Source organism: Opisthocomus hoazin, chromosome 10, assembly GCF_030867145.1.
Source record: "Opisthocomus hoazin isolate bOpiHoa1 chromosome 10, bOpiHoa1.hap1, whole genome shotgun sequence".
NCBI lineage: Eukaryota > Metazoa > Chordata > Aves > Opisthocomiformes > Opisthocomidae > Opisthocomus > Opisthocomus hoazin.
Window position 1 is genome coordinate 14,173,222 of NC_134423.1, and position 23,469 is coordinate 14,196,690.

At 53.1% G+C, this 23,469-nt stretch overlaps 1 protein-coding gene across 2 annotated transcripts; it reads right to left on the reverse strand.

Annotated features, from left to right (window-relative positions):
• Positions 1-987: 987 nt before the first annotated feature.
• On the reverse strand, positions 988-22,972 carry DUOX2 (dual oxidase 2). 2 transcript variants are annotated; one of them, XM_075431281.1, is made up of 33 exons: positions 22,905-22,972; positions 22,136-22,219; positions 20,399-20,563; positions 19,185-19,372; positions 17,666-17,867; positions 16,930-17,096; positions 16,784-16,844; positions 16,541-16,637; positions 16,274-16,361; positions 15,806-15,914; positions 15,308-15,471; positions 14,699-14,865; positions 14,381-14,499; positions 12,901-13,038; positions 12,488-12,601; positions 11,673-11,875; positions 11,244-11,429; positions 10,610-10,835; positions 9,838-9,931; positions 9,424-9,599; positions 9,099-9,159; positions 8,563-8,658; positions 5,408-5,586; positions 4,330-4,560; positions 3,987-4,086; positions 3,820-3,869; positions 3,582-3,709; positions 3,215-3,368; positions 2,449-2,681; positions 2,128-2,286; positions 1,812-1,967; positions 1,599-1,727; positions 988-1,185 (listed from the first exon to the last, which is right to left on the reverse strand). In XM_075431281.1, the coding sequence occupies exons 1-33, from the start codon at positions 22,951-22,953 to the stop codon at positions 1,063-1,065; spliced, it is 4,596 nt and encodes a 1,531-aa protein (XP_075287396.1). In that variant the 5' UTR covers positions 22,954-22,972; the 3' UTR covers positions 988-1,062. The 2 variants fall into 2 exon arrangements, with proteins under 2 accessions (XP_075287396.1, XP_075287395.1); XM_075431280.1 differs by having other exon boundaries at positions 9,090-9,159.
• Between the last annotated feature and the right edge of the window lie 497 nt (positions 22,973-23,469).

The window sequence follows — 23,469 nt, forward strand, 5'->3', positions numbered from 1 at the left end:
ATCCTTGGCTGTAATTTGTTCCCATGCCAGGTCCTGCTGCGTGGCGTTGCCACCACGGGGACGTTGCTGGGGGTGCTGAGGCTGGCAGGACACAGTCTGAGGGGCTGTGCCTGGGCTCAGGTCTGTACCCCACCCCACCCCACCCCACGTGCGTCACCAGTGCAGCGGAAGCTCACTCCTGTTTAACCCATTTCCCAGTGGGCTGTTGCAAATACTCTGTAACTGGAGCAAGGGCAGCACTGCGCCGCAAGTCTCCAGGTGACCGAGACCCACTTACAGGAGGCAAGAAAATGATTTAAAACTTCAATCAGTCAGCTTTATTTAAGGCCAGTAACAGCCTCTGAGAGCAGCAGCCCTGCAATGCAAAGCCAGGCATTAGTTACACAAGCACAAATGATCCCTGATCAAAGGATGGCGACAAGAAATCAGGGCAAACACAACTAAGACCCTATGCAAACCCAGGGAAGGCTCGGAGTGAAAACGAGCAGGCACAAACCAACACGTTGGGAAAGCCAAGCCTGTTTCAAGGAGAGGGATGGTGGGGAGCTCTCTGGGTCCTCATCCCCTGTGTGTGCTGCTTGGGTTTTGGGGCAAAGTGCTGAGAACTCGGGTTGTGCGGGTACCAAGCTGTTCCCCAAAGCTGTTCAGCAACAATCCCTGAGCCACCTGGCAGAGCACGAGCTCTGTTTTGCGGGATTAAGGTGGCAGAGCCAGGCTTGACTCGAACACTGGGTTTTCTGGACTGGGACATGCCAGCCTGACCCTGGGCACAGGGCTGCAGGAGTGGATGTGGGGTAGCAGGACGCCCAGGGCCAGGGGCTCACAGTGGGGCTGTGGGGAGCAATGCTGGGAAGGCAGCGCTTCACTGGTGCACCACGTGCTGGTCTCAGCTCTGTGGGTCTCAGCATCTGTGCACTCGCCCATGGGTGGCTTTCTCCTGGGGATGGTGGTGGGTGGGAGCTCAGGACCGTGACCAGCCAAAAGCATCACCACACAGGTGCTGGGGTTGAACACACATTTCCAATGGAGATTGCAGGATTGGTGAAACAGCACAGGGTAGGCTCAGAAATTCTCGTAGTGATGTGCAAAGTAGGTCTGGTCCTTCTTGTTCAGCTGCCGACAAGCCTTCTCCACACTCTTTGTCATTCCAGGCGGACCACAGCTGAACACCCCGATCTTCTGCACCTGGGGAAGGAGGGAGCCAAAGGGGTCAAACCCAGCAGCACAGGCTCTCTCTCCAGCCCAGCTCCCCTTGGCCCCTTGCCCTTCGGTAGCTTTGGGCACAGGCACCAGTTGAGCAGTCTGCCCCGCCTGAAGAGGCTTTCAGGATGTTGTCACATCCCTTTGGACCCACTGGGGCCATGGAGGAAGGATGGCAGGTCTGCAGTGGGGTTCTCACCATAGCAGCGGGTATTTGGATGCCGCAGGGCACTAGTGACCCTCATCAGGGCTCCAGAGGGAAAGTCAGGTTCATGCCCCTTCTGCCTTCCCCTTGGTGCAGATACCACAAAGGTCCCAATGGCCTCGGGGAGAGGCTGGGACCAGTCGTCCACACGGGCCAGTGGGAGACCCCCTCCTGCCCTCAGCCAGGCACTGACCTCAGGGTGCACCTCCTGCAGCGAGCTGAAGAAGGGTATGAAGGGAGGGCGCCCAAAATGGGTGATGGAGCGCAGCCCCGTGAACAGGCTCTTGTTCAGCACCTTCTGGAAGTGCCGCTCGCAGATGTACTGAAAGAGAGATCAGTGCACGTCAGATGGCCCAACATAACCCAGCGTGGCATGGCATCCTCCCCGGTGGGCGGCCAGGCTCACCAGCATGGTGGTGCGCAGGTCAAACTTCTCGGCCAGCTGCGTGATGTAGATGTGCACGGAGACCAGGTCTTTCCCGTCTGCCTCCTCCACCTCGCGGATGATGTCTGTCAACCACTCAAACTGCCGCTGTGTGCGCGTCACCCAGATGAAGTAGATCTGCGGCACATGGGGATGAGGCTCGGCATGGGGCCAGCATTGCACGCACATCCATGGGAGTCCTTCTCAGCCAGGTCATGGGGGATTTTGCCCCTGAAGAGGCCATCAGCAGCACAAGGCATCTCGGGAGGACTCTTGTCCTCCAGAGGCTTCCTCTTACCTTTTTACACAGCATCTTGGAGTTGATGGATGACTTGAAGACCAGGTCCTTGAGGATGGATGCGAAGGGCGTCACCCCGATGCCTCCTCCCACCAGCACCGACACCTCAAACTTGTTCCACTCCTGGTGGCCCTCCCCAAAGGGCCCGTCCAGATAGAGCTGGAAGGGAGCCAGCCATCAGCAGAGCATGTCACTCCTCCACTTGCCCAGGTCTTGGCCTCCTTCAAGGCTGGAGAAGTGCCTTGGGCTGGGTGCAACCCATTGCCAAGATCCTCTTGGGCTCGGATGTCCCAGTCCCCGCAGAAGCAGCACAGGGCTCACCTTGGGCAGCTTGCCGATGACGGCCAGGCTCTCAGGGGAGTACAGCTCCCGCAGGCGGGTGGTCCAGGGCCCCACGGCCCGGATATGCAGGCTCAATGTGTCTTCGTGTGGCGCCGAGGTCAGGGTGAAGGGGTGGTACTCGGTGGTGCCCAGGGCCACACAGGCGATGCGCACCCACTGCCCGGACTTGTAGTCAAAGTCCTGTGGCCGCTGGAACTGGAGGTGGGTGACACCTAGGAGAGGACAGGGATGAGGACTTCGTTAAGGTGGAGACACTGAGCATTGGAGAGGAAAGGCTGGAGGAGATGAGTGGGCTCAAGGAAAGGTGGAGCACTAGAGCTATGTGCAGCGTGGGTGGGAGGGGACATCAGCACAAGACGTGGAGGCAGGCACAAGGCTCAGGATGCTGGAGAGGCTGTGCTGGGGCACAGCCCGGGGGCCAAGCAGTTCTTCTTGGGTAAACAACTGATCCCCGGGTGTGATGGCATGCGCTCTGTGCCTCAGGTTCCCTACCTGTGTGGGGAGGGATGGCACAGGAGACCCTTGCCATACAGGGGTGCTGCAAAGGCATTGGGACAACACGTGTAACAGGATGCAGCTAACTCTTGGAGGTGCCAGTCTGAGCCACCAGCACGTGTGATAGTCAGCAGGACAGTTGCTGGGACCAGACCTGGGTTGGGAACTGCTGCCATCTCGGTGTTGGCAGGGCTGGTAGCTGCATTTCTTCCATCGCTGCAGCCCCAGATGGCCGGGGAGGATGTGGTACCTGAGGGTAGGAGCTCGGCTTTCACCACGCTGATCTCCACCTTCTTCCTGCTCAGGCTGAGCAGCTTGTCTGCACTGTAGATGAGAGCTGGGATGATGAAGTAGATGTGGAAGCGGGGCTGCTGGATCAGCGCATAGCTGCCGTGGATGATGACCTGGGCAGGGAGCAGGCCCCATCAGCATGGCACTTGGCACAGCAAGCCATTGCCCCGTGTCTGATTTGGCAGCAGCTCAGCAGCAGCCGGGATCCAGGACTGCAGTCACCATCTCCCTTGGGACCTCCCCAGCTATTTCACCTTGTTGGTCAGGCTGACTCATGGGCTTGCAGGGCATTGGCACCACCCACCCTCCCAGCCCAAATGCTTTACCAGGACATAGAGCAGCACGTAGAGATGATGGGTGATCCAGAAGCCTTGGAAGCTGACATGCCGGAAGTGGCGGGTGGCAAACACATACATCACAGCCAGGATCACGAGCAGCAGCACTCCCGTCATGCCTGTGAGTGAAGAGGTTGGGAGGTCCCAGCAGGGATCAGGGTAGCCCCACGAGGGCTCCACCTGGGCTGAGCACAGGCGTGCAGGTGTTCTGCCTGCTAGGTGGTCTCACCTGGAATAGTCTGGAAGAACCACCAGTAATACTTCTGTGGGAGCTGTGACCTGGAGAGGGACAAGAGATTGCACCATGGAGTGGCCAGAACAAACTGCTGGTTTCCACTTTTGTTCCCGTCTGTGCCCAGGACACTCTGTCCGGACAGTGCTTTAAATTTCACCTACCCATCATCCATAAAGACACTGGAAAAGAGGCAGGACAACACGCTGAGAGGCATGACTGAGAAGATGTAGACGTTCACTATGTGACCTGCAGTGTGGAGCACTGTAAGAGACAGAAACCAGGAGAGAAAAGCATCACTGCTGCTGTGGATGGAAATGCAGCAGACCCTGCTGATCTGCCCAGGGACCTGGCGGTTCCTCCTCTTCTCTGGTGCAAAGCACCTATGCCTCTCCAGGCTCCGTATAGGTCTTCAAGCTTCTGCCTGGTCTTGCTGTGCCGTGATGGGCTGTTCCTCTTGCTTTAGCTGTGGTTTGTGGCTGACACATCCCCCATAACCCCACCTACCTGAGAAAATCAGGGCTGCCATGGCAACCCAGCGGTGGAAGTCCACGGCAGCATCAAAGGGGATGTAGTGATTGAGGAAGGTTTCCCGCAGGACAGTGATGAGGTTGCGGCACATGGTAAGCAGGATGTAGGAGTACAGGAAGGAGATACAGGCAGCCGATCCCCGGGAGATGATGATGCCCACAAAGGTGGTCTGTGCGATTCCAGTGCTGGGGGATGCGAAGGCATAGTCTGGGGAGAGAGCAGAGGGGGCATCAACATACCCGGTGCTGAGAGCCATGACCCTTCCTTCCTGCAACAAGGGGACAGCCACCTGTGTGGCTGCATCACGAAAAGGTCACCAGGGATGAGGCTGTGTGGGGACAGCGGCACAATTCTCCATGTCAGACCCTTGAGAGCGGCTGGGTGACAGGGTCTCCTTGGTGGTCAAGGGAGGGGATGGTACAGGTTCAGGCTCAGCTGGGTATCTGAGAGGCATCAACAAACCGGAATGAGCTCAGTGGAGGCCACCAGGATGGGTGGGAGCTAGTGGACGTCATGTAGGGGAAAGGCTGAAGGAAACATGCTTGTTCAGGCTGAAGGAGATGGATCAGGAAAGACCTCGTGGCTGTCTGCAACCACTTAATGGGTGTTACAGAGGGGAGAGAGCCAAACTCTTTCTCAGAGATGCACAGTGAAAGGACGAGGCAACAGCATGAGTTTCACTGAAGCAAAGTCAGGTTTGATGTAAAATAAAAACTCTTCACAGGGAATATGGTCAAAAACTGTCACAGGCCCAATGAGGTGGCAGGATCTCCAACCTTGGAGCTCTTCAAACCTGCTCTAGATAAGGCCTTCAGCAGCTTGATTCAGCTTTGAAATTGGGCTTGCTTTGAGTAGGGCATTGGACCAGACCCTTCCAGAGGTCCCTTCCAACCTCAGTAACCTTTTGGTTATTCCAGGGGAGGGACAACACTGTTTCCAAAAGCTGTGCCAGGACCTTTCACACCCCAGCATGCCCCACGAAGCTGGCAGCCTTGAGGAGCCAAGCCCGCGCACTCCTCCGCATCTAGGGCAGCAGGGCTGGGTGGGAACTCACAGTAGGCTCTCTCCACGAACACGCCAGCGGTGATGGCGGAGAAGAGGACCACACACACAATATGGCGCCGGTAATTCTCAATGAAGCGCTTGAACTCTTGGATCTTCTGCTGAACTTTGCTCCGCTCGTACTTCTTCTGTTGTGCTTCGGTGTACAAATGCAGCTGGTACTGATTCACCCTGGCAAAAAGAGTAGGGCTGGAGTCATTTCCAGGTTTAGTTAGCAAGCTATGACTCAGGGCCATGCTGCGCAGATTTGGGTCTTCCTCCCTGTGCCACACAGCAATCACCTCTGCACGCTGTTGAGTGCAGTGATCTGCAGACCACAGCGTCAGTGGTTGATCTCAGGTCATCCCACAGTCTACACACTTTTGAAAGCTATTAACAAACATGCAGACAGTGACAAATGAAACCACAGATCAGAACTGTAAATGGTAATTTTCATAGCAATATTCAATCAATATTGAATCTATAACTGTTATTGCTGTTTAGCTAGTAATTAGCAGGCTTCTGTGCTTGTCGTGGGACATGCTTGCCTTACTGTATATTATATTTTAGTGCTTTTTAGTGGCTGCTTTTTGCTTTTGCTGTTTGTTGTGGTGCTATACTGCTTATCCACGCTACTCTGCTGTGTCTGGGAACATTCTGATAACAGTGATGGCCATGCCCTTGCCTGGCAGATGGCCAGGACATCACTGCTGTTTCTGTGCTGCTGTACTGAACAGGCTGGAACTCCAGCACGAATTTGAGTGGAAGGGACTGCGACCTGTGGATGAATCCACATGGGAGCAAGACACCCTGAAGCATCTGTGGCCGTGGATAAGCCCACATCAAAGCAGGTACATCTCAAAGCATCTGTGGCCATGGTTATATTTTTGCTGCAGTAGATATATCTCTGAAGGGATTGTGGCCCAAGGATAACCCCATGCTGGAGAAGGTAAACCTCAAAGCATCTGTGGCTGTGGATAAGTCCATGCTGGAGAAGGTACACCTTGAAGCATCAGTGGCTGTGCATGAGGTCATGCTGGAGCACCTCAAAGCATGTGGCCACAGCTAAGCCCATGACAGAGCAGGTACACCCCTGGATGGACTGCTGCCATGGGTAGCACTGGAATAGGCTGCCCAGGGAGGTTGTGGAGTTTTCTTCTCTGGAGATATTCAAGACTCACCTGGACAAAGTCCTGTGCAGCCTGCTGTAGGTGAACCTGCTTCGGCAGGGGGGTTGGACTAGATGACCAACAGAGGACCCTTCCAACCCCTACCATTCTGTGATTCTGTAAAGCCATGTTGGACCAGGTACACTCCTGAAGGGACTGTGACTGTGGGTAAGGCCAAGCTGGAGCAGGAGCACCTCCAAGTGACTGTGGCTGTGGATAAGTCTACACCACAGCAGGTATACTCCTGAAGATAACCATAGATATACCCATAGATAAGGCTCTACTTGGAGCAGCTACTCCCCTAAGGAACTATGGTCCATGGATAAGTCCAAGCTGCAGCAGAGGCAAGGGGAGGAGTTAACTGCAATGTTAAACCCTGTGGTCTGGTCCAAAGGGACCAGGAGTGAAGACTGTAATGGAAATACCTTTAAACTGTTGTAACCCATGATTTGAGTTCCATGTTATAGGAACTACTATAGCAGGAACCACCTGAACCAATGGAGGACAAGCCTCACAAGAAGCAGTGCAAGTGCGGCAGTGACCCGACCTGAGCTGGCTTTGGTGCCCAGTAACTCCATGCGACACACCACCTCTCCTGTCCTGAGAGACCACTGTAACGGAGCCCAAAGTCATGGACTAAATGAACTCAGCGGACATTCTGTGGACATTCTAAAGATATTTTACGGGGTGGTCCATAGACTAAGGGCATGATACCTGCATATTATATCAAAGGATGGGAAGGGGGATGGTGGCTAATGAGGTGGTAATGTATTCGATAGTGTGGGACCTCAGCATGATGTAAATGGTAAGGAATAAGGAGTGGAGAATGTGCTGGTGTTGGCTGGGATAGGGTTAATTTTCTTCATAGTAGCTAGTATGGGGCTATGTTTTGGACTTGTGCTGAAAACAGTGTTGATAAAGCAGAGATATTTTAATTATCGCTGAGCACTACTTACACAGCGTCAAGGCCTTTTCTATTTCTCACACCACCTCACCAGCAAGTAGGCTGGGAGTGCACAAGAAGTTGGGAGGGGACGCAGCCGGGACAGCTGACCTCAACTGACCAAAGGGCTGTTCCATGCCGTGTGATGTCATGCTCGCATATAAAGTGGGGGGGAAGAAGGAAGGGGAGGACATGGGGAGTTATGACATTTGTCTTCCCAAGAGCCCTGTTTTGCTGGAGATGGCTGCTGATGGGAAGTAGCGAATGAATACCTTGTTTCGCTTTGCTTGCACACACAGCTTTTGCTTTACCCATTAAACTGCCTTTATCTCAACTCATGAGTTTTCTTACTTTCACTCTTCCTATTTTCTCCCCCATCCCACTGGGCGAGGAGTGAGTGAACAGCTGCGTGGTGCTTAGTTGCTGGCTGGGGTTAAACCACGACACCTCCAAACCTATCCTGGGGTAAGGGAAGGTGCTTGGAGCTATTAAGGCAAATAAGGATATTCTGGCCATGAATAACAACCACTTCACTGCTTCCTTCCATAAATATTTTCTTCTGGCACATCAGTGATGACCAGAGTCTCTCCTGCAGCTCTTGCAGGCAGCCCACAAGTGAACTAGCAGCATCCCACAGGGTGGAGGAGCACAGGCAGGACCTGCCAGGCAAAGGGCCTCTCTGTGGGTAAGGCATACACTCTAAAAACCACCATCCTGGGCTCTGGAGTTGGCCACTTCATTTTTTTTTTTTTTTTCTTTTTGTAGAGGCACATCACCCAGACCCCGCTACGGCACTGTCCCCACTGAGACAGGGTTGTTCCTGTAGCTGCTCGGCAAGCGAGAGGCTGTGATCTGCCTCCCTGGGCTGGGGCATCTCCTGCAGCGACGGTCTCACATCCCCTCCATACATTGCACCACCATCATGGGGGTGGTGGCTCCTTGCAGCAGTGCCGTTTGACCAGAGGGTTACCCAATCTGACACAGAAATACGAGACACAGCAAACAGGCTGAACCCAAACCCTTGAAGCGCACCCAGTGAGGAGAGGGCGTACTCACTTTCTGCCTGGTCTCTTCCTCAGCTCTTGCCCTTCTCGCTCCATGTAGTGGCTCATGGTGTCCATGTTTGGGTCTTTCTCCTCCTCTGAGATGGTTCTGTTAAGAATACACCTATGTCTAGCCCAAGGCTGTACTTGCAGGAAGGGCTTGCCAAAATTCTCCCCATTTCTCCACTTTCCATCTCAGGCTCAGCTAAGAAGGTGTCCAGCTCTTTCCTGCAAGCTTGCTTGCATTAGCTTTAACTGCATAGTACCCAGGCCGGATTCACTCAAGATAACCTTCCCCTCTGAAAAGCAAGGTAGGACTCCCATCCCCGTGTCATGGATGCAACAGGGACTCAGCGGGAGATAGTTCCTCCCCTCTGCCCGCCTGGGTGCCAGGGGAGGAGGGCAGCAGCCCCACTGCAGCGTTCGGCTTGCTCATGGGCATGTCCCAGCATGGTTGTCCCAGGTGAAAGACAGACATGCATCCAGGCAGAAAGAGAAGAAGAAATAGCAGCAGCAGCAAGACTAAGGAGGAGAGCTTACCTTTTTGACTCTTTCTTTTTTATGAAGGAGACGCGGTTTTGCAGGTTTTGTTTGAACAACTCGGGAACACCTTTCAGGAGCCAAAAGGACAAACAGCAGTTTAGAGCATGTGAGATGTGGTGGACAAGGTTTAGGCATCTCCCCTGGGCAGGAGTGGGGTGGGGAGAGGCTCTGAGCTGACCCCAAACATGTCATGCGTGGACAGCTGATGTCCCATTACTGCAGTTGGGCTGGAGAGATTGATGGGACAAGATCTGGGAGCTACGCATTGGGTGCTGCCTGTGGCCTCCAGCCCTGCAGATCCTGGCATGACCCAGTGCTCCTGCCCGCTGACCTTTGATGCAGAGCTGGGTGAGACGAAGCTCGCTGTCGTGGTCCCGCAACATGTAGTGGAAATCCTCCCATGTCAGCTCATCCCTGTCCTGAAACCCTGAGGCCTGAAACATGGACTCGGTCACCTGCTCTGCCTGGTCTCTTGACAGGCAGTTGTTGGAGATCTCGATGAAGGACCTGGACCAAGGAGGGGAGATGGGAACTTCAGAGGACCACAGCTTGAGTCGGTCAGATAACACAGGGCAGAGCCCTAAACCGATTTCACAGGAGAAATCGGCTCTTGGTTGCGAGTGCTGAACCCATGGGGTCTCACATAGCACCATTGGGGAGTGAAGCACAGAAACTGGGAGCTGCTTCTGAAGCCATTTATGTTTACAGACATTGTGTAAACATCTAGAGAGATGAGGCGAAGTACCTGAGCATCCTCAGAAACTCCTCCTTGGAGAGGAACCCATTCTCATCAATGTCATACATCCTGAACATCACCTTGGACTTCTCCTCTGAGGACCCTGGTGGGGAGGAAGAGAGGCAAAGTAAGACAAGATCCTATTTTCATAGGCAAAAGTGCTTTCAAACATTGTCTTCAAGATTCCAGACCTGCAGCAGTGAAGTCTCACCTAGCTCTGAAAAGACTGAAAGCACGCTGCTGATCACAGCTTGAATAGTGACTGTGAATAGTATGCTTGGCTTTCTCAAGTGCAAGGTGAAAAATCAGGTGGATACACATTCTTTCTTGTGCATTATTTTGCAAACTCAAAATGTGCTTTTACACAGCAATGATTTTTCTGGGAGCTGCTTCGGTTGAATCTGGTGATCACCACCTCCACCTACGAATCTACCTTTCCAGTTGCCACTTAGGGGGGATCAGATATTATATCTGATGTGGCTGTTATTGTCTGTTAAGGACAGGATGCGTGGTCCATTCAGAAGACAGGGTAGACTTGTCTATGGAGGCGACAGATCAGCAAATCACTGCTCTGAGATAGCTCCCCTGATGGATAGTCTTATAGAAGACATAATTATGTTGTCACTGCGCCACAGCACCCTAAGTGAAGGGAATTTTAATCTGTAGATGCGTCTACAGATTGACCTGCCGGTAGGATCTTCTCCTTCACTGTGCTGGTGCTGTTGCCAGAGCCTAGTAACAGGACTTGGGGCAACAAACGAACATCAGTTCCACCTCCTACCTTTCATGAAGACCACCAAAATGTCCAGAAATTCCCTGAAGGAGATGTAGCTATTGCCGTCTTTGTCGGCCAGGGAGAACATGGAGTCCACAAACATGGAGTGTGCTTTGAGCCCCAGGGCCTCGGCAAACTCAGCCCTGCTCAGCTCACATGTTAGAGACTCCTTTGCCTTCTGTGAAGATTCAAAGTTGAGCTCTCCAGCATCGGACCTGTCAATTTCCAGCACCTGCAGATTGTGTCCCAGAAAAGAAATCCCATGAGTGCTGGCAGAGCAGAAGGCTCATGTTCACTTGCCTGACCTATTGCACAGAGACCAGTGGCTCCCCTGGAATAAAACTCATGGCAGATACCATGGGGAAGTCCCATGTCCCTCCTACACAATGAGACTTTCGCACTAAACACCACTGACAGATTGTGGAGAGCTTGGTGACATCATCCAAATGTCTCTTTGCAAGAGAGCAGAACTTCCTTTGTCTTCTGCAAGGGAAAATGTCCCTTGGTCCTGAAAGTATCAGCAGCTTCCTTGTCCATGGCTTACCAGCTCTTACAGAAAGCAACGGCAACAACGTTCTTTGCTTAATCAAATCAGAAATACCTTCCTCCATGCATCATAGTCTGCCACGCCTCTACATACCTGCGCAAACAGGTGCCTGAAGAAAGTCTCCAGAATTTGTTTTCTCTGTTCCTGGGTGACTGCCCGTTTCATCAGGCTCTTCTCCTTCATCTCAGACACATGGAGATCAAGCCCGCTTTCCTCCAAATAGCCTTGTAGCTTCCCAATGAAGTTGCTCCTCTCTGCCTCCTCACTGAAAAGCAGCACCTGCAAAAGACCCCACAGAACAGCTGTGAGAAGCAGATGTTCAGTCGGGATGTGAGTGCTGCTGTGGTTTCTCCATGGTATGAACTGGACCTGGTGGTTCTCAGGAGGCCACAGCCACCCTTCAGGGAGCTACTTTTCTCCCAGTGCCCAGGACTGAGTGGTAACAGGGTGTACGTGACCAGTGGCAGAGGGTAGTGGAGGGTCCAGGGGAAGGCATCATACCCAAGACATCATGATACTCACCAGGTCATACTCTTTGGGGCTCTTCAGGAGGAGAGCTTTGTTGCCTTTGTTGCTGGAGACGATCACCTCCACCCTTTGATGGGCTTTCAGGCTGATGCTCCGGAGCACAGACCCTCTCACATCCAGCACTTTGAGCACTTTGTCAGGTTGGAGCTGAATGAGGATGGGGGAGCTGTCTGTCTTGGGACCGTGCCACTCCAAGGCTGATGGGAGAGAGCACAAGACTTAGAGGCAAAGGCATCCCTGCGCTCCTTTTCATCCCAGCACCTCCCTCACCAAGGTGCAGCTTGGGAGTGATTGCATGACCAGACACATCTTAGGGAGAAAACAATGATCTCCCAACCACAGAGCTGAAGTGCAAGGACACAGGAGGAGTAGAAGTCATGGAGCAGCAAGGCAGTGTTTTTGCAGCATCCAGAGCAAGGATATACAGTCCCTGTCCTGGAGCTACTTGTCCAGCTGCTTTACATAGGTTTCCTTCAGGTAAGGTGTGATCTGGAGAGGTTTGGAATTAGAGGGTCATTGGAAGGGACACAGGTTGGAAGTGTCTCTCGCCCAGTCTCCTGCCTAAAGTACGACCAGCTACAGGGTCAGGCCAGTCTGCTCAAGGCTTTATCTCGCCAGGTCTTGGATAGGATGGAGACTGCACAACCTCTTTGGACTGCCTGGTCCACTGCTTGACTGTCCTTCTGGGGAAACTGTTTCTCCTTACATCCAGCTGGGATACAAGCTCCAAGCCCAGCCCTGCCTCGGTATGTGCCCTGACTTCAGCAGCACCACCAGACACCATCACGGGATCGACAGTGCCACCTCACCATGTATCGCCTCGCTGGTCACCTCCCTCCTCACACTGGAGCCCTGCTTCTTCTGCAGCTTCTTGAAATCTCTCTTGCGGAGAACGGCAACGATCCAGGCAACAAACAGAGTCACTGGGGACACATGGGAAAGGAAAGCATGAAATATCACAAAGCTCCTTCCCGCCTTGGCAGCATCACCTGTACGACTGGGGCAGAGAGGGGTTTATTTCTTCCTCATCACCCCCAGTTCAATGCTCCATGGTTTTAATTAATGCAGGGCTGCAACATGAAAGCCCCGTTTCCATGTGATACCCAAGGACCTCAAGAGTGGCCAAGACTCAGCAGCTCCTGCTGGGAGATGCTTGGTCCATGGGCACTCAGCCCCTTTCTCCGGTGGAAAAGGAGATGGGTAAAGAAATGGAGCAGCAAACCTAAAGGCAGACAGCAGAGCACAACGATGATGATCCCAAAGCCTGCACCGCTGCCTTCAAAGTAGTCCAGCACCACCATGGGCGTGCAGTTGGCCAGGTGTTGAGCTGTCAGCTGCTGGGGCTGGGGGCACGGGTCCCCTGCATGGGGAGAGACAGGCTGTGAGTGTCATGGACCTTTTACTCATCTCACCTCTATCATCCCCAGGAACCTCTGCATGAAGATGCTGGTGGGGTTCATTGCCAAGTGACCTAGGGAGCACCACAAAACTGGGATGCTTGAGTTGAAATCCAGAGCTTAGGGGGCAATCCTTGTTTTTGGGTTGAATCTTTGCCTGCCACAGCAAACCAAGCACAGAACTGGACTCCAGCACTCTGGGAGATCAGCAGCATCACCTCACCCGATGGGATGGGCTGAGCCAGAAGCACCCTGTGCCAGGGCAAATTGGGACTCGGGGTCTCTGCTCATCCATATGGTGCAAGTCCAGGGAGTCATCCTGGTGCAATTGCATGGACAGTACACCAAGGGAACCAAGGCGCCTTGCAAGGGCTGGAATGTGCACCAAATAAAACACTTTTGGTAAATGGGAAGGGTGTGGCAAGATCCTGAGAGAAAAAGGCGAGTTTGTGTTTGGCCACACCTCACCCTGAACATGGCAGCAGGACTCTTTGTGGGTCTCGGTGGGGAGAGGAAAGCTCATTTCAAGGATGGCACAGGAGGGCACCAGGGTGAGGAATGCACATCAGCATGGAACTAGTCTGCTCCTAGGCTGCTGGAAACCCAAAAGGTGCTGAGACACAAGCCCTGAGCTCTCCCTGGGCTGAAATCCTGTTGGCGCTGTTCATGCTGCCATTGCAACCACATCTGCAGGAAAGCCTGGCCAGCCCTTCCAGCAGCTGTGGTTAACCAACAACGCTGTCAGCGGAGCAGCCGGGCAGGAGTGGGCATTGCAGTGCAGCGCCCAGGGCACATTCAGGGGTTGATGCAATTAAAGGTAAAAGTAGGCAACATTACACAGTTACAGTATGCAAAGCTTAACTCATCTGTAAACTTCATCACTTTTCGGGTCACTCATCAGTTTAACCTGCAGACCTGTGTGTGCTTGTAGATCAAAGGAGCTAGAGGACACGTCAGTGAGGAGTGTGACACAGCATGAGTTAGGCAGAGGCCAAGTTTTAACCCGGCACGACCTTCCAGGGCATCAGTTGCATTTTTGTACCTAGTGATCTTTCCAAGACTCGTGCAATACTCCTGCCTGGACTTCAGCCCACTTTCAACATCAGCACTGCCCACCTTGCTTGCAAGAAACCCTTACATTTTGCTGGCTTAGAGGCATAGCACATTTCAGGCTTGAGAAACTGCCAGACATGCTTTCCCTGTGTCACTGAGTCACCAGCTGTGTCACCAAAATGGGTCTGCTTTCCTCCCTAACTCGCTGGTGTCATTTGCTCCCTGCACCTTGCCATTGCATGGAGCACTCACCGTCGCTCCAGACGAACACGTGGGGCTGGAGGTCTGTGGAGTTTGCGTGGGTGACAGCAACCAGGACATCATGGAATGTGGTGTTACGGATCTCCCTGATTTCCTCTGCTGTGAACAGCCTGGGGAAAAAGATGTGGGGCCAAGCAGTGTCTCTGGGTGTCACTGTCTGGTGGCCTGAGGGATTTGCTCCCCACACTTTTTAGGAAAAGAGAAAGCTGGAGGATGATTTTCCTTCCAGCACCAGTTGTTACACCTTACTGGAGCTGGCAGAGCAGTGGGCAGCCTACTCTGTGTGCCAGACGAAGAAGAGGCATTTACCCATTCCTGGTGTTTTCGAACCAAAATCTGTCACCATCACGCAGGCGCACAAACTGGTCCAAGATGATGGCACTGAAGAGGGAGCTGTTAACCTCCAACATGCCTCCAGGGAGCAGCTCCAGCCCGGCCGTGTTGTTGGCATACAGTGCAGCCACCTTCTCCAGGACCTGGCCAGAAACACCCACCGCACGTATGAGCAGAGGGAATTCTGTTGAGGCCTCAGAAAGCCTTGGACAGCCTCAGGAGGAGCGAGGAACATGCATTTCTCAGGTATCTCACATTCATGTGCTGGAAGCATGCTCAGCCCCACGCAGCCTTGAGCTCATGGCTTGGACTTGAGCAACTAAGCATCACTCCCAGAGCATCTCAGCTCCCGGAGAAGGAGAGCACAAAGTGGCACAGGAGCTAACACTAGGGCGGGACGTTTTTATTCATGCCATGTGATTGCACAGTTACCCCAATGCAACAGCCCCCCAGGCATGAAAATGAGCTAGGGCAGAATGCGCACTGATGTTCCTCTTACATTGCTGGACAAGCCAGTTGCTGCCTGGACTGCCCCAACGTCCTTTGACCCACACACTTTCTGTTCCCAGACCAGTTTGCTGTTACCTGTTGCTCCAGGTGTGGAGCAAGGTCTGACCAGTTCTGGAGAGGCTCCAACCCAAATCGCTCCTGGGCTTGGTTATAGGTGGGCAGGCCAAGGTCTCGCCCGCGCTGAAGCCAGCTGGCCACGTAGTCAGTGCGGGAGTACTTCAGGGGCCCGTACCAGTAATCTGTGGGTAGATTCGAAGCCATGGTGATGGCAGGGCAGAGCCAGAGGAGCAACCCCAACTGCCAGAGCTGCTGGGCTGGCCTCGGCCCCCTGGCACGGGCCATACTGAACATGGAGATCATCTCCATGCCATTTCCAGGACAGTCACAGTAACATGCTTAACATGCCCCGCAGCTTCTCCGCACCTCCATTAACAAGGCTGAACCTGATTTGAGTATGTGGTTGAGTGCTGATTGGGGTGGTGATGGGACATGCCTCCCCACCTCAGCCCCTGCATAGGCCCAGGAGAGAGGGACCCCACCAACACGCCAGCTTCAGTGCAAGGGAGTGCAGACCTTGGAGATCTTCCACCACAATGTTGTCCTCCCGCTCTGCAATCTGTGAGCTCATTCCCAGCAGGAGGTTGTCCACGTCCACAGCCTCTGGCTGCTGCAACCCGGCGCTCTGAGAGGAGATGGGAAGAGCAGGTGATTCGCCACAGGACTGAGGACGTAGGGCAGACCCACATCCCTGAACTGGTGCCCATAGGAGTGCAGACCCTGGGTATAGGGGGACCAGCGACTTCTTCCAGGCTCATTTTCTCCATGACAGCTCAACCTTGAGGTCTGAGCCTGCTGCAGCTGGAGGCAATATCTGGGGATGTCTGGATGGGGAGGATCTCACATCCCTTGGTTGGCTGTCATGCTTTGCACCCAATTTCCCTTTCAGACGCCTTTGGGGTCCTCCGTAACATAAAGCAAAGAATGGAGCACCCCTGGCCAGCCTGCCATGTCTTCAGGACCCCAGCACTCCCTTCCCTGTACCTCTCTGCTCCAGTAGCTGTTGCAGAGCCGCATCGCTGGGAATGAGCCACCGTGACCGTCCACCTCCTGGAACTGGCACCTGGGGTCTCTGGAACAGCAGAGAAGGGCTGAGCCCACAGGTCCCAGCTGGGGCTGCACTTGGCCCTCCCAGCAAGGGGCAGGATGCGGGGAAGGGACAGGGATCATCCCTTGCCACCACCCCAGCTCAGGCATCCCCTTTGTTAGCATGGGCACTGCTCTCCCACAGTCCCACTGGGCTGATCCTACCTCTTGTAAACACCCGGTGGCACCATGGTGGCCAGGAACTGCCCCGCGGCTGCCACGAACTCCGGTGAGATGCTGGGGTCCAGGTGCTGCTGGTAACCTGCAAGGCAGCAGCCATGGTCCAGCAGCTAGGCTGGAGGGAAAGGGGGCTAACCCCCACCCTTCTACCCCATTCCCCGGCTCCCATGATGCCCCTACCCTTGCTCCCCACACACCCCACAGCTCTATTACCCGCTTGCCCCTCACCTTTGTACTCTGGGATGGATGTCCCCAGCAGGGTCGGCAGCCACTCATACAGCACGATGCTCTGGAGCACAGGGGAGTCCGGTCAGGGACAGAGATGGGGAGGGTTATAGGGGGTCCTGGCAGAACCGGGGGGTCCCATCCCTCACCTGGAATGTGGCGATGACCCTCTTGCGAGCATGCTGGAAAAGGTCCTCATCGGACCAGGTTGGATGTGCCTGGGCAAGTGCTGCGGCCAGGTGGTTGTGATACCGAAACCAGGCAATGCTCTCAGCCTGCAGGAAGCGGTTCTCATTCCCCCAGGCACTCCCCAGGTCTGCAAGAGCCGCCAGGACCATCAGTGGGGGATGCCGCCACTGGGTCTAGCTTCATCTGTGGCTGGAGGAGCAGCCTCAGCCCTGTGGCTGCAGCCCAGCATCCCTTTGTCCTTCCTTCCTCCCCAGGGAGACACGCAGTCTGAGTGAGCAAGAAGCAGCACTGGGCCCCCAGCGTGGACAAAAGGTCGAGCAAGTAAGGATTTCAAAGAAAGCTGAGCAGGATTTTATGGGCAGCAGCCCCTTTTCCCAGATGAGATCACCTTGGATCAGAGAGACCAGCACCTACTGGTCTCTGCATGTTGGCTGGGAAATGACCCGTTGTCTCCCAGCGATGCAGCACCTTTAATGCATGGCGTGGGAAGCCTTTGCCGGGGCACGCATATTCCTCCCCCTTGGGAAACTGCGTGCTCTCCCATGGGACTACTGATCCCCGTGTCCCAGCTCACCACATCCCCTGCCCTTTCCTGGGGTCCCCTCTGCGCTCAGCTCCAGGGCCCTCCTGCTCCCCCTGTTCACAGTCACCGATGAAGCCAAGCATCTGTAAACCCATTGAGGATGCCACCGTTACCATAGATCCCCTGGGGACCACCCTGTCCTGTGGATGGATCCAGCGCCTTCCACATGGGGAGCCTCCCGTCTGTCTCCCTCGGAAGCTGCCCGCTGGGCCCTGATGCCAGCTGTCCCCCTGAGAAGCTCCTCAGGGCATCACTCCAGGAGTGCGAAGGGCCGTAGATGGAGCTGCCATCCAGCCAAGCTGTCACCTCATTGATCTAGGGCAGGCACGGAGAACAGGCATTAACAGGCACCAGGGTCTCGGCAGAAAGGTGCAAAAAAAAGGTCTGAAAAGCCCCAACCCGGCCCTTTTGGTCTTGCAAAGCAGCCACCCCATCCCCTGTTTTAACACGAGCTATCGGGATGCAAATATATGCACTGACAATCTCTATGCAGACTGCAGGGATTAGTGCAAAGTACAGGAAAAGACCAGGTACAGGTTTTTCAAAAGTACATTTTGAGGTTTTCATCCCCATTATTTTCGGCTATGTCCAGAAGCAGACACCTGTGGATCCCTATGCAGGCAAGACCAAGGTGGAAGGGAATGAAACCCATCTCTGGGGCAACAGGAAACGCTGGAGCTGTCCCCTCTGGGGAGCCCTGTCCTCGCAGCAGGGAGTCCCACTGTTGAGTATCTCCCCTGCCAAATGTTTTCATGAAAATATCCTTTTTAGTCTGAAAACATGCTGGAGTTTTCATTTTTCTAAGGTTTGAAATATGGCTAAAAACATGACTTGCTAATCTGATGTCATCATGGTTTGTCACGTGAAAGGTTCAGGGGGGTATTTTGCTTTGGCAATTTTGATTGGGAAGTTTACCAGCATGAAAGAAAAAGCACCTGGGCTTGGGAACACATTCAGCCTCAGCACAGCAAAACACAGAGAAACTGGGGTAAAATCTGGATTTTTTCAAAAATGACTGAAATGCAGAGAAGTTTTACAACTTTATGATGGTACCGGCTCAGTTTTGTGATGCATTATTAAAGATAAAAGTTGGTGCCTAAATAATGTGTCATAATTACCCACCTTCTACAGTGGCACAAGTGTATACATTGGTTATGCAAGTTCATTACACTTGTACTAAAAAGGCTCCAGCTATCACTTGTTTCACCAGATACAGACAGCCCTACTTGTGCTCATTTTGACTGAAGTGGTAAAAACTTCAGCAGCCAAGGAAGACTGAATTGCTCCTGCTTTAGCCTTTCCTCTTCTGCCTTCCCTAAACCATGCAAGATACTCAAATTTGCATTAAAATAGATGACACAGGCAGATCTAGAGAATCACATTTTCTTTGCCCAAGAAAAACACCGACCTTGAGCAACCACAAATGTTGCTCCATGTGAACCAGTACCTTGGCGGCTGTGCTGCTTTGGGTTCATTTGCAATTGGTTCAAAAACACAAGAGACGTATATTTTTAAGGAAACAGCAGTCCTTTCCTTTCGTTTTTGCAAACGCTATCTTGGCTGCTACAGACACCGATGCTGGGTGAAGATGAATTTAGCCAAAAGGCAAAGAGCAGACAAAATGCTACCAACCTGTTCCCGGGGGCTGTTTGGGCTCTGCCCCGTCTCCATCGCCCAGTGGATGCGCTGGAAGGGCAGTACCACGTCTCCAGTGCCTGCAGGGTCAAACACTAGGTCTCCAGATGGGATGTGAATGTTCAGGAACTCAGCAGGGCAGCCAGGTTTCTCTGTCCCCAGGATGTCCGAGAGCACGTGGAAACCTGCCAGAGAACCCTACGGTCAGCAGCTAGGCCATACGTGGGCTGAGGGGATCACCCTGTGCAGTAAGAGTGGTTTCCTTCCTGCCTTCACTGCTGGTTTTCTCCATGACTTTGAATAAGTCACTTTGGACTGGAGCCCACATGTGCTAAGCTCCACTCCCAGGTGCTCCTGGCCAGATCTCATGAGTAGGGTAGAGTTATTCAGGGACCAGGCTGGAGAAACTCCGCCAGTGAATGTTCAGAGACCACTGGCAGCTGGACCATCTGCTGGCCACCACTTCACCAGGCTCAAGGCTCTGCATTTAGCCATTATTTCCCTGAACTCCTGCTTGCTTGTGGCCTTCAAGGCCAAGGGCTGCTTCTGGTGCTGAGCCTGGCAGCTGCCATTGCCGTTTGCCCATTTGAGCTTTGGTGTGATGGGAGAAACTACCTCCAGGGAGAGGCTAAAAGGTACCACAGCAGTGTCTGCCCTCCTGTGGCCTATTTTGGGTCAAGCACACGAGCTTGGGTGTCCAGGGATTCTATGAACCTGAAGCTGTACAGGGAGTTAACTGTCTCCACTTTTCTGACAGGTTCACCCTGTTTTCTCAATGGGCCAAGGGTATTTCCCAGAGACAGACATCTCTGGGCTTGGAGACCCAAGACCCCACCGAGCTCCTGAATGACAGCAGAAACTGCTCCAACTTGCAGCGATTCTGCCCAGCAGTCACTCATGGCGCAGCTTTTTGTCGCATCTGTCATGCATTTTGCAATGAGATAACTCTATGGCTAAAACAAATGAGGAAGTTTCCAAACAACAAATATCAGCATTTGGGGCAACTGCCAAAGATCGATGAAATTTCATGCAAACTCTCTTGGCAACACTACTTCGGTATGGCAATACCCAAGGCTTTATCTTCCAGGTGTGGGTCTGCTATGAAGCAGTGGATGAGGAGCGCTCCGATGCATGGTCTTGGGGTATGAGAAACCAACATTTTTCCACACAAACCAACATTTCTCCACCTGGTGCCAGGCCCCAGCTCTTACCGAAGAAGACAGCCAGCACGGTTGTGTTCTTGCAGGAGGGCAGCCCGGAGGGTCCCCGTGCCAATGCATTACTGAGCTGGCGAGCGTTAGGCACGTGGGGCTCCTGTAGTGCCTGGTAGACGCCGTCTGCGTAGTTGGCTGGCAGGAGACGCAGCAGATGGGCACCTGCAGCAGCAAAGCAACATGGCATAGGTCCAGCGGCACCCAGCAGATGGGAGATGCAACAATACACTGGCATGTGCGATGGTCCCAGAAGAGAGCAAGAGGCTGGCATAGAAGCTTACAGTGGCCAAGAATGTGCAAGTTTTGGAACCAACACCCAAAATAATCTCGCAACACTGGGATCAGACCTCTTAAAACTAGGAGGGATCCTCCGTGAGCATGTTCCCTTCCAGTTGTCCTTCTCTGGTCCATGTGCATCCCCATTGCCTCCTGGAGCTCAGGGGTGGTGTGGTCCAGCAGGTAACTGGAGTAATGTTAAGCTGCCTATGTTGACTATGCAATCATACACAAGCATGGTGATTGCCAGCACCATAGCAAACAGGAGAGAGAACAGCCAGAGAGGCAGAGAGACAAGGGAGAAGACAAGAGAGAAACACCCTGACTTCGCACCCACTGCCCGTCCTCTAACTGAAAAGCCCAGAGGCAGGAGGTTGTTTCTCACTGATGAGAGAGTTTGTTCCAAAAGACTCTTCACCAGTCTGGTGGGCTTCATTTGCTGGAGCTCCCCAGTGATGGGGGAAATCCTGAATTACTGGCTTAGTTTCAGGCTTAGTATCCATAGGTTTGTTTCCAAATGTTAAGACTGATCTGTCTGTTCTGGAAGAGGGAGATCTTGTCTGCAAGGGACCTGCTGGATCTCCCTGACAGGCTTTGGTGTAACCAAAGGGCTGATGATACACATCACGTTGGAGAGTTATTTGGACTCAGAGGAAGCTGTGTAATTGTCACCATGCCTTGTGTCACCGTGTAGGTGACTCATCTGGGCTGCAGGAAACAGAAGGATTCACAATCTTTAGTGTTTTAGATAAGATCCTGCTTGATCTGCCCTGATCCCTGGCTCAGGAACTTCTGCTGGAAGTGGGCCCATGGGCTCGTTGCAGGCATGAGAAAGCAGCTCACCACTGGCACAGGGAAATCCCCCATCACTGTCCCAGTACAGACCAGTAAATGCTGCACAGCAGCCCAACAGTGCAATATCTGCCCTGTGCAGAGTGCGAAAGGAGTAGGTCCAACATGCCTGGACCATGAACTCTTCTGTCTCTGTCCTTGTGTTGAATGCTGATTGAACTGCATGCTGACTTTGGCTAAAGGTGCCTTTTCCCAACTCTAGGACCCCTGATCATCACTGAAATGCCTGCTGATCATCACTGAAACGCCTCGGATATTTTGAACAGCCCTGCAAAGGCATATTTCTGGTCTGGGACTCATCCAACACCAGCGCGACCTGCAGATGGTGCCTGGACAGCAGGTAAAAGTGGCAAGGCCAAGACATCGGAGTCACAGCTGGGCAGCTGCCCCTCCAGACTGCTCCAGCAGGGCTCTTAGATGCATCTAGGGACATACCCTGAGTGCAAACAGCCATGTCTCAGTGCCATGGGAGGTGGCATTGCCTGGTCACCTGCCTGGTTCAAGCTCAAATCAGAAAAGGTTTCTCTCTCAGTCATAGAGCAAGCCAGATGCCCAAGTGCCAGCTCGCCCCGTCCCTCCATCTCCATCCCCAGGCCTGGCACTCACCCACCGAGCCGCGGCTGTGGTGCAGCAGGTTGTTGTACCAGCCATCGTAGCGCTGCACCTCCCAGGAGATGCTCTCCTGGGCTCCTGCAAGAGACCGGACCCAATTGGTGAACAGCAAAAAAAAAAAGGCATGAAACAAGCACCTCCATTACAGAATTATATTTATATTGTGATATTTTCCCATAGTCTTTTTGAAACTTTCTGAAACACAAACGTGTTTTTAGAGAAGTTTTACACTCCTTTTGAGCACTAAGCAATGTCTAAAATTAGAAATTCATGCTTGTGATCCTGATGTCCCCAGAACAGTTTCTGGCTCCCACCAGTTTACTCCCAAAGAATCTTCGTTTCGTCTTTCTCTCTCATTGTATCAGAAGAAGTCTCTCATTACTTCTGACTCCAACAATCTCTATGCGAGTCAAGCAAAGGCTTTGACACTGGAGTTACGCTGTGCTCTGTGTATCAACATCAGCTTTGTCAAAAAACACATACTTTGTTTCCTTTGTGTTAATTTTTATTGCTTTTATTACTGTACTAGGAAGAAGCTCCAGTCCCTGGTTACAAGCTGTGTATACATGTAAACAGAAGTAGGTGAGGCTCCCAACCTGCAGGCTCTGCAAGTTCAGCGTTTTGCTCCATTTTTTTCTGCTCTCACCACAAACTGAATCATCCTCATCTCTAATACGATGCCCAGTGAGTTAGAGGAAATTCCTCTGAGAGAGAGAAACTATCCAGTCTCCCCTTGGATCCCCTTCCCTGAAACCACACTTACTCCCTAAGGTCCATGTCACCAGCAGAACCACAGTCAAACTCAACATCATCTCTGCGGCTTGCGTTATCCACTGCGCCTTTGGAAGCAGCGACCTGCAAATGGAGAGGAGAAGGAGGGAGCTGGAGCTGGGCACAGACCATTATCTCAGCTCCCTCTTGGGGTTTCTGCTGCCTGGTAAAACCCTGCTGCGGTCATCATCCAGTCAGCAGTATCTCCCAATTTGGGCTGCTGGAAGGTCGCAGGGGGCACGTGAGACCCCATCGCTCTGGGAAAGCTCTGTCAGGGGGTGCCAACTGGCCTGAGAAGACCTTTCTTCTGGAGAAGGACCAGCACCCCTCCTCTGGGTACCCCACCTGTAGGTTCACAACTCACCATCCACAGCAGGAAGATGTTAAGCGGTGCCAGCTCTGTTATAGCAACATGCCCTTCGTTACAGAAACAGACACGTTTCAGCTGGCCATTTCTCTGCACAGGCATTGTCCCATCCAGGCAAAATCCAGCTGTGAACACGATGCGAACCACCTCAGCATGCAGTCAGACATCCCGAAGTGTGCTGGTACTGCAG

What these genes read in the sequence shown, in the direction of transcription:
- DUOX2 (XM_075431280.1), bottom strand. Translation starts at nt 22,953, where the DNA reads ATGATGTTGAGTTTGACTGTGGTTCTGCTGGTGACATGGACCTTAGGG. An exon ending in GACCAGCGAGGCGATACATG is followed by an intron (nt 11,876 to 12,487) that starts GTGAGGTGGCAC and finishes CTCTCCCATCAG; the next exon opens with CCTTGGAGTGGCACGGTCCC. An exon ending in CCAAGATGCTGTGTAAAAAG is followed by an intron (nt 1,968 to 2,127) that starts GTAAGAGGAAGC and finishes CATGTGCCGCAG; the next exon opens with ATCTACTTCATCTGGGTGAC.